This window comes from Hylaeus anthracinus, unplaced genomic scaffold, assembly GCF_026225885.1.
Source record: "Hylaeus anthracinus isolate JK02 unplaced genomic scaffold, UHH_iyHylAnth1.0_haploid 11989, whole genome shotgun sequence".
Lineage (NCBI taxonomy): Eukaryota > Metazoa > Arthropoda > Insecta > Hymenoptera > Colletidae > Hylaeus > Hylaeus anthracinus.
The window spans coordinates 9233324-9246506 of NW_026534337.1; the positions used below are offsets into that span (position 1 = coordinate 9233324).

At 40.6% G+C, this 13183-nt stretch overlaps 2 protein-coding genes across 2 annotated transcripts; both read right to left on the reverse strand.

Annotated features, from left to right (window-relative positions):
- Window positions 1–883: 883 nt before the first annotated feature.
- Window positions 884–6270, reverse strand: LOC128887942 (vitellogenin-like). Its single transcript, XM_054144464.1, has 3 exons — window positions 6196–6270; window positions 2867–3564; window positions 884–1270 (listed from the first exon to the last, which is right to left on the reverse strand). The coding sequence occupies exons 1-3, from the start codon at window positions 6224–6226 to the stop codon at window positions 1040–1042; spliced, it is 960 nt and encodes a 319-aa protein (XP_054000439.1). The 5' UTR covers window positions 6227–6270; the 3' UTR covers window positions 884–1039.
- A 2996-nt stretch (window positions 6271–9266) lies between these two features.
- On the reverse strand, window positions 9267–12711 carry LOC128887943 (uncharacterized). The gene is made up of 3 exons (XM_054144465.1): window positions 12585–12711; window positions 10263–10933; window positions 9267–9745 (listed from the first exon to the last, which is right to left on the reverse strand). Exons 1-3 carry the CDS (start codon window positions 12619–12621, stop codon window positions 9497–9499), a joined length of 957 nt encoding a protein of 318 aa, XP_054000440.1. The 5' UTR covers window positions 12622–12711; the 3' UTR covers window positions 9267–9496.
- Between the last annotated feature and the right edge of the window lie 472 nt (window positions 12712–13183).

A 13183-nucleotide genomic window follows, 5' to 3' on the forward strand; every position in this document is an offset into this window, starting at 1 on the left:
ACAAATAGTAGAGTCGATATCTCTTCGAGGAAAATGTAAACAAACGAATGGAGAAACCCTTCTCGCCAAACTTTCCATTCGTTCATTAGATTACGCCAAAATTCGACACGCTTGCGTAACTCAAAGCCTGTTACAGTGGACGACACACGTCTGTAAACAGCGGAGTTTCCCAGATTAAGCTCCTTAATTAAGGGGAATAGTTATTTAAAACAATTCGTCTCTCTCAGGGCTATCGGCGTTCGTTAGACGAACGTGGAATGCCACTTTGAATTTTCCAACTACCGTTCTTCCGCTGATAATTCAATTCTCCGAGTTTCAAATCAATTTATTCCGACATGCTTCCCCGCTAATGTTAGTCCGTCTTAATTCGAGATTTGTTGTGTTTAGTTGTAAACAGGATTAGAGGCGCTTGGGATCACGGTTCATCCTTGGAATGGCAAATGCGAACTGTTTATTTATTTTTTGAAGGAAACTGCGCGTCTCGTTATCTCGCTATCGGTCGTTTCGTTAATCGTGGATTGTTTCAGGTGAATTTTATTTGGCTGATTTTGGTTGGATTTAAATTGGGCCACTTTGCACATTATGAAAGTGGTGTTGGAAATATTTATTTTATTTTAATTTAAAAGGAGGGTTTGTTGAGTGGTAGATTCACTTGGATTTAAATGGGATCGCTTTTTATATTATAGAAATTAAACTAGAAACGTTAATTTCGTTTAATTTGAAAGAGGATGTGTCGATTGGTAAAGTTTAGTACGTTTCAAAGTCACTTTTTGTATTATTAAATCTTGACGGTTCTCCGCACGCCCAAAGTAAACAAACTTGAAGAAGTAGGACACCAAAGGATCGATGTTCAGGGAATTCGTCAAGAATCATAATTCCGTGGTACATTTCCAAATTTTTTATTTCACAATCATCGCTTTTTTCCCCACTCGACCTCCACCTGTTGTCCACGGCAAGTTCCCATTATCCTCCCCGTAAGAGGCTTTCGGTGAAAGCACGACGCCCTTCGTCTCGATTCATTATGCTCCCGTTTGCTCGTTCATACCTCTGGAATACGTTCCAGACCGGTGTAAGCGTACAAGCTGGTCGACGCTGGATTTTTAATCTCTAGCAGTGGGCTACGAGCGGGATTTATGCTTTTCAGGGACAGGCTTATTTTCTGGTGGAGTCGCATCGTTCTCGGCTTGGTCAGCGTTCGCATTATACCCGTGGTTTCCGTGTACGAGCGCATCTCACTCCGCGAGATCCTTATGTGGCTGATAGACGTGGTCTGGAAGAGGTGGTAGCAGACGTAATTAATTCCTTATATTGGTAATTGTTGACGAGTGGTGTTACGTTTATGACTTTAGAAAGAATTGTCATTCGTCAGTTAAAGTTACCAAATAATTTTGAAATTTTCGGTATTTTTAGAGTTGATTAACTGTGCTTAATTACAGACCTGATCTTGGATATAGCCTTCGTCTGGTGGTCAAGAACTCAATTACAGAGTCTGTAATTTACAGACCTAACTCCTGGACCCAGTCTTTATTTGGCACTTAACGAAGAAAGAAAAATAGATACCCTCTACATTTATTCTCAATATACCATACTATTCCGAGTGTACTGTTCTCTATACTATTTTTATACTATACCATATGACTTGTCTCGTCGAGTTACGCGTCAGTCACACCGACAAAGAAGGACAAAAAATCATCTAACGCCGAGCAGTAGCCACCTGGCGCACCAAGAATGCGTTTATAGTATATTTAGGCAGCATGCGCCGATAAAGTAGCCAAGCATAGCTTTTCGTCCGACCTGATTTACGAATTTTGAGATTTCAAATTGAAAACGTATTTTAATCCAAATGAAACATAGCCTATGTCGCTCGGGGATATTGTAGCTTTCTGTTACTGAGCAAATTTTTAAAGTTGGTTCGGTCAGACAACAGACAAAAATGTTGCAAAAGCCTGTTTGAGTTTCAGCAAAGGTGCGAAAAGTCATGTAAGAGTTAAAAAAAAGTGTTATTTCGAAATCACAGACAGACGCTTCAATTTTATTTGTATAGAAGATTAATACTTTAATCTACTGAGGGGTCTAGTTACAGGCATTTTAATTTCAGTGTTTGCGTACAGGAACCTGTTATAATAACTGTATCGTTGATGGTCTATTTACTTGAGAAAGCAGGTTTTGTTTGTATACCCAGTAACAATATGGAGAAATTAGTGTCAGCCTAGATTAATGCATACTGATCTAGAAAATTCAGTAAAGAATCAGTTCCTGGACTTCTTCTAAGACTAATATATCCATTAACGATATGTAGAAATTAACGTTAACTCAGACTAATATACACTGATCTATTAATTCCTCCTCCGAGTTTCAGACACTTAACGAGCTCCTCAGCATTCCTGTACTTGTTCTAAGACTGTGTCTCAATAGTCCGGTAATTAAAGTATCAACAACCCCATCAATATCTACCTAACCCAGTAACAATATGTAGAAATTAATGTCAGCTTAAATTAATACATACTGATCGAGAAAATTGTCTAAACAAATAGTTAACCGATTAACGTTTCTGCACTTCTAAGACTAATATACCCATTAACGATATGTAGAAATTAACGTTAACTGGGACTAATATACACTGATCTATAAATTCCTCCTCCGAGTTTCAGACATTTAACGGGCCCCTCAGCATCCCTGTACCTCTTCTAAAACTGTGTCTCAATAGCCCAGTAATTAAAGCATTAACAACCCCATCAATATCCACCACGATCTCCGAAAACTTTCAACATGTCTATCAACAATAAATTCCCGATCATCCCGAAACTAACATACACCAAATCCTCCCTCAACTTCCACAGGATCCCCGTCCCCCTTTCCTGCTCACCATATCCATGAACGTATTCTTGTTCCCAAGGCTGAAGTCCTCGTGGTTCCCGAAGAAGTATATCTTCCTGTTAGGGCAGTTCTTCGGCTGCCTGACCTTCTCGATCGTCAGTCCAGCCCTGTCCAGCGGCACGATCTCGGGTCGCGTCGGTTCAAAGTCAATCTCGAGATCCCCGTTCCCCGTCTCGCCGTCCATAACGTACTCCGTCCTTGACATTCTGATCTCCACCTGGCAGTAACCGATGCTCGAGTTCTCCATGGCGACGAACCGTTGACGTCCTTTTTCCAGCTCGAAGCCAACGTTCAGCTGGCCAACGATAGCTCTCATCATGTCCAGCCGCCACCTGGGTATCTGCCTAGGCACGACCAGGTTCTCGATGCCTCTCGCGTTGAATCTGACCTCGAACGGGTCGGCGCCGACGAATCTGTCGCTGACCGGCACGAAGTTCTTCGAATTGGTGCACCTGTTGTCCTCGGGGTCCGGTCTGACGATTCTCCCGTTAACGAAACGACAGGCGAGGGTGTCGCTGCCTTTCGGACGGCACTTGAGCTCCGTGGCGATCATCGAGCAGAAATTGTCCTTCTCGTGGACGATATTCGCCAGGGACATGTTCACCAGGACGTCGTAAGTGCATTCCGGGCCGTATCGCTGCCAATCGGAGAGCTGCGAGGCCTCCTGGTCGACGGCCACGCGTCCCGCTAGAATGACGAGAGGGTTTGCTATAGATACGGCGATCTTGGGGCGCGTCACACGTGCTGGGACGACGAGTAGTTTGAGTAGCGTCTGTATGTAGCTTTGATTCCGTATTATTGCGTTTAGTGGAGACATTGCAGCTTGGAAACGTAGCAAGGACCCTCGTGGGACCTCGATTATCCTGGCCTCGGTTGCAATTAAATTCGAGTGCGCTGTATTGGCAGGTTTAATGGATTTTCAGACCCTTTAGCTCGATTTAAGGGGCCAGGGGGTCGAGCGTGGTCGAGACGCGAGAGATTGGAACGCAGTTTGGTTTTTTAAACGGATTCAACAGGGTCGGAGGGTCGAATATGGGGTCGAAGAGATTGGAATGGATTTTGTCTTTTTAAATATCTTTGTTTGAGACCTCGAGCAGGTTTGGTACATTGACATTAGTATGTAGGACTTAAATTTTAGGTAATACAGCAGAGATTCCCATATCCGAACCAGTGATGGACAAAACCCTAGGCTCTGAATAAATCTGAAGTTTGCTGATATATATTTGTCTCGTTTCCTCTTTTAAAAATTTTCCAAAAAAGGAAACGAGACAAACATATCGGCAAACTTCAGATTTATTCGAAGTCTAGGGTTTTTTGTCCATCTCTGATCCGAACTAATAGGGAGAGAAAAGTGGCCGGATAGCGGAATTTTCGGATAATAGAACAATTAAAGTCTTTCGCATTAAATATCATTTATTCGGGTGGAAACGAACAAAATTGAGTTTTTTCCAATATCTGAGGGTCTCATTACGTTTTAATCGCTAACAAATTTTTCATTGCAAATAGCTGCGTGGAATTCCCGTTGTGCCTCAAACCAGTGTCGAACATAATCGTAATCATAATTACGATTACGATTGTAATCGCAAATTTTTCTGCGATTACGATAGTATTTTCAGCAAGGTTTTCCACCATTGAAATTTTTTACCTCGAAACTGACTTCAGATTCGTGTCCCTTGCACTCAAAAAACTTAGAAAACGAAGCTTTCGTCAATATCAACAATTTTTTTAATTGACCCTAAGTTAGGCTCTATCTTAAGGCATTGAATTATGTTAACTGAAAATTGTCAACTTTTGATTTTGACGAAAGCATGGTTTTCTAAGTTTTTTTTGGGACGAGGAACACGAATTTGAAGTTGATTTTCAGACACAATGTCTGAAAACACGTGAAAATACGATCGTAATCACAACTCTGAAACATTTGATTACAATCGTCAACCGTAATTATGATTACGATTACGTCCAACATTGCCTCACTGTTAGCGATTCCTTAACATCCCTAGTCTCTACTGTAGTAACGTTTACATTTGAGTGAAATAATGTTGGGAGAAGGAGGTTCGAGGAAAAACCAATGCATTCATAAAATATCAACTATTTAAGTTTCAATCGCAGAGTGAATCTCGTCCAACCCGTCAGGCGTATACTTAACAGCTATCGATTCACAGAGGCAGGCTCGATTAAATTTTAAACCAAACTCTGGATGTACCCAGACAGCTAGAACTTGATTTTCGAATAAACATTGCCAGGGATTGATTAGCTGTATCTCGCTTATATTAATCAAACACTGGCTCCATATAAACGGTTATACATCGATCCTTTTTTTTTTTTTTTTTTATATCTCTCCTGGAGCTTTCGATCGTACGTATATTTGTGTTTGTAAATAAATTCCTCATTTACTCTGGCGTATCAGCGTTTCGTGCGTTTCCCGATGCTCCTCGTAATCAATTGAATCCCTCTTTCACGTTTTTATTTGAATAAATGCAATTCATTTTAGCAGGTATTTAAAATCATTGTATCTAGAGTAGAGTTTTCTAGTTTCTAGTTTCCACTCTGCTGGCTTTTTCACGAAGCTTTCATGAAGTTCAATTGACGAACCGATTGGTTTTTAACCGATCGAATGAAAATTATACACTGGAAAGCTTTGACAGCAAAAAATGATTAAATTCCAGTGCCTTAACGATTGTTCTCCTCAGAAAACGAGTGTTTCCAGAAATCACTTGAAGAGTATCGTTGTAGGAACAGTCCAGGCAAGGAAATTAAATCGACGTGTAACTTTGAAGCGCGTTTCTCTTTAATTCATTCGAAATGGAAGTTCAAAAATAGTCCTAGTTCGTTTAAATCCACAAATATAGGCTCTCGTTTAAGGACTCCCGTTTCGAGGTACCTTCCAAGTATGATAATATTGTCACCTTTAACCCTTTGCGCTCGAGAGGTACTCTCGGTCACCACTAGGTTTGACGCAGCAAATCTACCAGCAATAATAATTAATATCTTTGGAACTCGAAGTGTCGATAAAATGATTGTCGGTGAGGTAAAGGCGACCTGATTCGCAAATTGGAGATCTCATCTCCGATGTCGATACAATCTTAGGATTCGTGGCGATAGAATGCTAAAAAAGAATCTCGAGTTGTTGATAGATACCAGAAAAAAGGTCTCGAGTGCCAAGGGTTAATATCGCGATGGGAGAGTTCGAGGGTCCTTCGTGTTTGTAAACTGTTGCGATTTTTATGTTAGATCGTAGCGTCGTTTGTTAGGGAGTGATTAGGTTATTATAGAAACGAAGATAGGAGAACTGATTAGACGAACGTCAGGCATACTTACCCAGGAAGAACGGTAGAATGATCGCCAGCATATCCGACGTGTTCTACTGATACGACTGATGCGACAGCGTTCCATCTGTCTCCTCTTTATACGACAGAGAACTTGATTCATTACCGTCTCCTTGAAAACAATTTCATTAACGACCGCTTCCGTGCGTATCGTGGTTCCTCCAGACATCTTCCGTATCGCTTCGCACGCCTAATATCATTTTCCATAGTCTGAAAGATTTCAGCACGCGCGCTCCGTTGAAATTAAATCGACTGGATCAAACCAGAACAGGCGACACGCTCTTGCCGTTCGATACCAAGGACTAGCCGAACCTGGACGTAGTTTATTTAATAATATCAAACGAAAAGGCAAATAAGCAGGTAAATAAAAAATTCTTACTTGAAACGAAAGGGGGAACTATTTTATACTATTTTATACAGAAATTATTTTTGCCGGGTCCGATGGAACGCACGTGGCGAATTAAATAATTGTAACGAATAAATTTAATTTTGTCGTCCTTTGTTAGAGCCCACGGATAGACACTCTGAAGCTAGGTGTTATTTTTTAATTTCCCAAGAGCAACCATACAATATCTCTGTAACATTTAATGGAATGCATGTGGTGAATTAAAGGTGATGTTATTATTTAATTAGATACAGTTACTGTAAGAAGTCTTCGTATAGCAACCAATTTAAAATAAATGGTTCCTGTACGAATACTTGTTACTAGACTGCGGATCTTTATGCAAAATAAAGTCTTAGCGAACGTGCCTAGAACAATTGAACCTAAATACGAATTTATTTTATCCTGGAAATATCGTAACGTGAACTTTACTTTCAATCTTTTCTATATTCTTGCATATTGTTTGCATTTTGTAGCTTCATGCACATTAAAATTTCCTATAAATGCATAAAGATCCGCAGTCTACTTGTTACACTGACTGTATATTAAGTAAATGTGGTAAATGAATTCAATTTTTCTTTGCTTTGTTTGAGCTTGATGTCGAGCGACATGACTGGTAATTTATGTAATCTAACTCGTCGAATGTTATTGGGCGACGTTTAATTATTTTCCGTGCTTTTCAAGAATCCACGATGTCGCTTGCGCAGTGATTAAATTAAAAGCAAACGCATTGTTGCGGTGCACATATTTCCCGCTAATGGAGCACAGATGCGCGCCGCAATAAAGCTCTAACTTGCTTGGGACCAATATAGTCGTTCGAGGGTGCTCTAAACAAGCTATAGAAGAAATGGGAGATTTTTGGAATAACATCAAGCGAAATCACTTTGATCGGTTTGGAGCTTTGTTAGTAGCTTCTTGGAGCTTTCTTTTTGAGCTTACTAACCTAATTTACCTAACACCTCGAGTGGAAACGTCGATTCTTAGAATTTGTTTCATTAAACCTTGGAAGAGAGGAATGGAAAAAAGAATTCTAAATAGAGAAATTTATTTTCGTTTGTTTAATGTCATTGTTAGTTAAATAGGAAAATTCTCAATTTTTATTTATTATTATAATCGACGCTTTATTAACCTATTTCTATCGCAAATTCCACATGTACCGTAAACATATTTAAATACACTTTTATAATAATAATAATTATATAATATATGATTAAATTTAAATAGAAACATCACTTGATTAGGCATTCGATTTGCTTTAGTTGCACGGAGCATTTACTCTTTGAATAAATAAACTGGAACTATCGCATCTGCCAGACGAAAACAGTTGAACAACAAAATTGCGATACGCATTTTATTAAAATCAACACTTGAGATATTATTTCATTTCGAAGCTTGCATTGTTTATCGATTAAAAATACTGCACGTGCTGCGCACGAAATATACAATAAATTCATTAAACGATGTATCGAAAGGAGAGGTATTTTTTGGAGTGCCTTTAATTTAAATTTGCTTAGGAAATAATATTTTTATCGTGCTGCAGTCGAAATAAATGGTAAATTCGATAAAATCGTTGAATCGAGAATAAATTCATTCTCAATTATCTCAGGTAGATTGGAGTGATGATGTTTGGAATTCGACAGGGTGCAGCAGGGTCAAGGGGAAACAAATTACTATATCGATTCGCTACGTTCCCTTTATTTTACTCACAATCAGTTAATTCGGCGTGCTCAGGGTGGATACGTGTAATCTATTATGAATCGTAATGTAATTAATATGATAACTGTAATTATCAGCAGAGAGGATCCTAAATGGGTATCGAAGAGTTTACAATCATTGTTTTACGTACACTTTATGTCTTAGTAATAATACTTCAATGACAGTTTAGATTTTCCTTGGATTAATTCTTAATTTAAAATTGTTTACAGGTTTCTTCCATCTGAAGGATCTCTAGGAGGAAAAGGGCTTACAATTCAGTGGTTAGTTGACCGAAAATTTTAGAAATGTAATATCTTGAGTAGAAATGGACAATGTAACTCTAGTTAAGTGACTTAGAATCTTAAGCTTATAAAAATCCATCCTTGCATGGTTTATTCTAAGGTACAGACACAAATCCGTGACGTTATAAAGCTTCTCACAGAACTGTACTTATCTGTAACTTATTAATAACCCTTTGCGCTCGAGTGGCGCCTCTAGGGCGACATATGTAATTTAATAGTGATTTTTTTGAACGTACACTTTCAATTTTACTTATATTGGAATACAGTTAATTATGAATTGAAATAATAATGCATCGAGTCATGAATGTTCGTAGATGTTTCTTTTCGAAGTAGAGTTTTCGGTTTTACAGAAATTTATTATAAAAATGGACCGGATTTGATTTTATAGAGAAATGCCTCGAGTGCAAAGTGTTAACCTACACAAGCTTAGAAACACTTTCGATCCTCTTGATTGGATCACCATCACCTGAACACCTGAAACATAGCAAACAACAGCTGTAATATATCTATAACAAACAGTAGAATGAAAGATTGAAAACAGAAACAGAAACGTTTACCTGTAATCAACTTTTATCAGTCTCACTAGCCTCCAGGCTACGAATCACAAACAATTACAATTAAAAACAAAACCTCGCCTGGTGACTCAACACCTGCTCTCAGAATGACTACCACCTGTTCCTATTACCACTTTAAGAGAATAACAAACCAAACAACGTTTTCTTATAGAAATGAAAAGTCTCTTTATTATGTACAGGATCGTATAACAATACAGTTGTAACCCTATTCGCAGGAACAGTGTTACCAAAGCAATCTCCACGAGTCTCGTTTCCATCCACGGATTCCTTTGCCATCACTGTCGATGCGAATAGCTGAATTTTTATGGCGATGAGGATGAAGCAATTCCGTGGGCTCGATTAGGACATCATAGAGAAATCACCACCGTAGTACGAGTTTTCCATCGACCATCCTCCGATGAATATACTGGTTGGTTCGGGATCCTTCACTTCTGGTGGCAAGTCTCTTGCTTGCTCCACAGAGTATAGCCTTAGGTTTATGTTCTCGTAGAGGGTCGTTCCTTCGTATACTCTGTTGATAGTCACCACGTTTCTGGTACCAGTCATGAACTCCGAGGACGTGACCACTATGTGACTCTCGGATGAGCTCTGCAATCAGAAGAGCTGTGAGTTAGGTCTGAAGCTTGGAATTTGGTTTACCTGAGAAAGGTGGGACTTGAAACCTTAGTTTACTAGAGGACTCTGGGTCTCAAGCTTAGAACATAGTTTTCTCTAGAACTCTGGGTTAGGTTTGAAACTAAGAGTTTAATCAAGAAGGTTAAGGTAGATCTGAACCGTGGAACATAATTTTTAACCGGCTTCGAAAAGGAAGAGGTTACTTAATTCAACATGTATATTTTTTTTGTTTTCTCTGCAACTCTGGTACTTCTCTGTAACTTCTCTAGAACATCTCTAGAACTTGGGTCTGTAACGTGGAACTCGGTTTATTCTAGAACTCTGGATTAGGTCTGGAACTTGGAATCTAATTTTCTCTAGAACCCTGGGTTAAGTCTGGAACATGGAACCTAATTTTCTCTAGAACTCTGTGCCTAGAGCTTAGAATTTAATTTACCCAAGAACTTGTCAACCTATCTTTAGTATCAAAACCCCTCAAACTCATACTCACAGCAGTGGACATAACATCCCTGTATCGCCTGGTAGTATCCGCGCTACCAAAGAAGTACGGTACATTATGCAAGCACATATGCAGATTCCTTATCTTCCTGATCTGCAGCAACTGATCCTCCGACAGCCCATAGACAGTTTCCAGAACGTATTCTCGATTCTCGTCCAACTCGCGATGAATGGCGTTTCTGGTGATCCTGAAGATAGTCTGGCATTCGCCCTGAGTATAGTTCTCCATCGCTTCGAATGCATCCGCGTAGTCATCCGTCAGTGCTCCGATATTTAGCTGATCGACAACCACGCGAATCATGTCCAGTTCCCTTGGTTGAATGTTCTCGTTGACGACGAGGCTGTCTATACCCTGCTCCGTGAACTTGATCTCGAATTGGTCGGGGTACATCTCGTAGGCTGTCTGCCGGCTCACAGGACTCGTCGGTTGCCCTGGTATGGTTGGATCGAGGACCTCTGTGACGAAACTGTTCGCCTTCGAGTCGCTGAAATGGCAGCTGAGCACGTGGTGGTTGTAGCTCTTCGGCTGGCAAATAAGCTTCGACGCCATGTTCAGTCGAACGCTGGTGTAGCCACCCTCGGGGATCCCCGTCGAGTTTACTTGAACCTCGAACGTGTACACGGGCCCGTACATCCAGGGGAGATCCACCTCCACACGTGCCGCTGAAAGTGGAACGAGCTTTGCAATTTTTGAAAGATATTTTGTATTGTTTGCGGATAGGGAAGATTGGGCTAGGAGGTGATGTTTGGGGTGGGTTAGAAATGGGAAAAGTAGTTGGAAGAATTGTTTGTTGGTTGATAGAAAATGGAATGAATTTAGTAGTTTGGAGGCTTTCTTTTATTATTTATGGATCTAGAGACATTAGGCTAGTAGGTGATCGAGGAAAGGTGATCTTGGGGTGGTGTGTAAATGAGGGAGTTAGGTGGAAATATTGTTAGTTGATTCCTGCATGTAGGAAAATTCCACGTGGAGAATGGAACGAATTTAGTAGTTCGTAGGCTTTCTTTTATTATTTGTAGATAGAGATACTAGGCTAGTAGGTGATCAAGAAAAGGTGATCTTGGGATAAAATTGAATGTGGGTGTCTGTTGTAAGAATCGTTAAGTGGTTTGAATTCAATCCTCAGGGACCGCAGAGCTGTGCTAGATTACAGCTGCAGTACGGGTTTAGCGAACCCGAGGTACTCGAGCCCCTCGTAGGCCTATTGAGGCTCATTACAAGAGCAAATAGAGTTTGTTTAAAAGCTGTACTGTGTTAGATTGGTAATCAATTTTTAGATTGTACCATAGAATTCTATGTTACGATCCATACTATACTATGGAATTATACAATATAATAGAGGAGATCATTACCAATCCTTACAGTACATATCGAAAAATCTACCTACGCTCTTCAAGCAACATTTTTCTCCCCAACAAATGAATATTTCCTGTTGAAAAAAATTACACACCACCTCGACATACCTATGAATAAGTACACAAAGTTTGAAGTAGCTGCTATTAACAGTTTTCGAGGAAAAAATTGGAAAACGAGCACTTTCCTGGTGCCCCAGTACATATTGAAAAATCTACCTATGCTCTTCAATCAACATCCTTCCCCCCGACAAATGAATATTTCCTCTTGACAAAAATTACACGGCACCTCGACATACCTACGAATAAGTACACAAAGTTTGAAGTAGCTGCTATTAACAGTTTTCGAATAAAAAATTGGAAAAGGAACACTTTCCTGGTGTCCCAAAGTGGAAGTTAATGAAAGCCTTTGTATGCTAACGAAACCGTGTTTGTTACTAACCGCACCAGCTGATTGTCGTCAGGCGACCACTCCTAACACGTTCCAAACGAAGTTATACATTACCTGGGAAAATAGAAGAATCGAAAGATTCTTCATTGAAGACCTGCTCTTGCGAAACGAATAACACACGATCCCCATAAAGCTTCCGAAGGAAACGAAGCGTCCCAAGTTAACCAAGACGTTTATCAGCTCTGATTGCTCAGGACAGCTACCCTACATTTCGCGAGCGCGCGCGAACGCGCCAGACGGTCCACGCGTGTACGAGAATTGAATGATTGAGGTTTGAATAGACCGATTAGAGCACAGGTCGCTAGTCTTCGATAATGCGCGTACTTTTGACTTTCTTGACCTGCTCGTTCACCAACTTCCCTTACCTCTGACGAACTACCCAACGGGTTAACTGTTTCGTTTCGAGCTCTGTTCGGGACACACGCTGTCCTAAGAATCGACCGTGGACGCGTAAAGGCACTCACATACACGCGTGTATACACAGGTTCGTCCCGAGAGCGTGTGGCTTACCTAGGAAAAATGGTACCACCTGCAGTACTATGTTCATGGTGACACCGTGCAACGTTCGACTACTTTAACGGAGTCACCGATGTTGGGGCCGCTCTTATACCGTGGCTAAACTGCACTACTGACCTCTTCTTACGATTAGCGAGCTCCAATTTACCGAAGCCGCTCTCTCTTTCCAGTAGGAAAATAAAGTGTGTGGACAGCCCGACGACAGATTTAGAGAATTGATACGGCGGTTCCCAATCGGGGTCATGAAGGGACCCTACGTCACCCGTTTATACACGTCATGCTCGAAACCGGCTGCCAATTACCCCTGCGTGTCAACGACCGTCGGTTATCCCCGTCGGTGCCATCCGTCGACGTTTCAATTCTGCTTTTTAATCCGAGGCCGTTATGTTTAATCGCTTTCCCAATCGAAACCGCTCCTGAGGATTACCCTATTGAGCGCCGCGTGCCCTATTTAGGGGATCACTCGCAGAAACGCTCGCGTGGGAATCGTTTTAGCCTAAATTTCGAAGGTGGGAACGCGAGACTTTAATATTAAGCGTTATAGTTTTCATCGAAATGTTTACGAAGCATTTTTGGAGGAATTAATCAGAGGG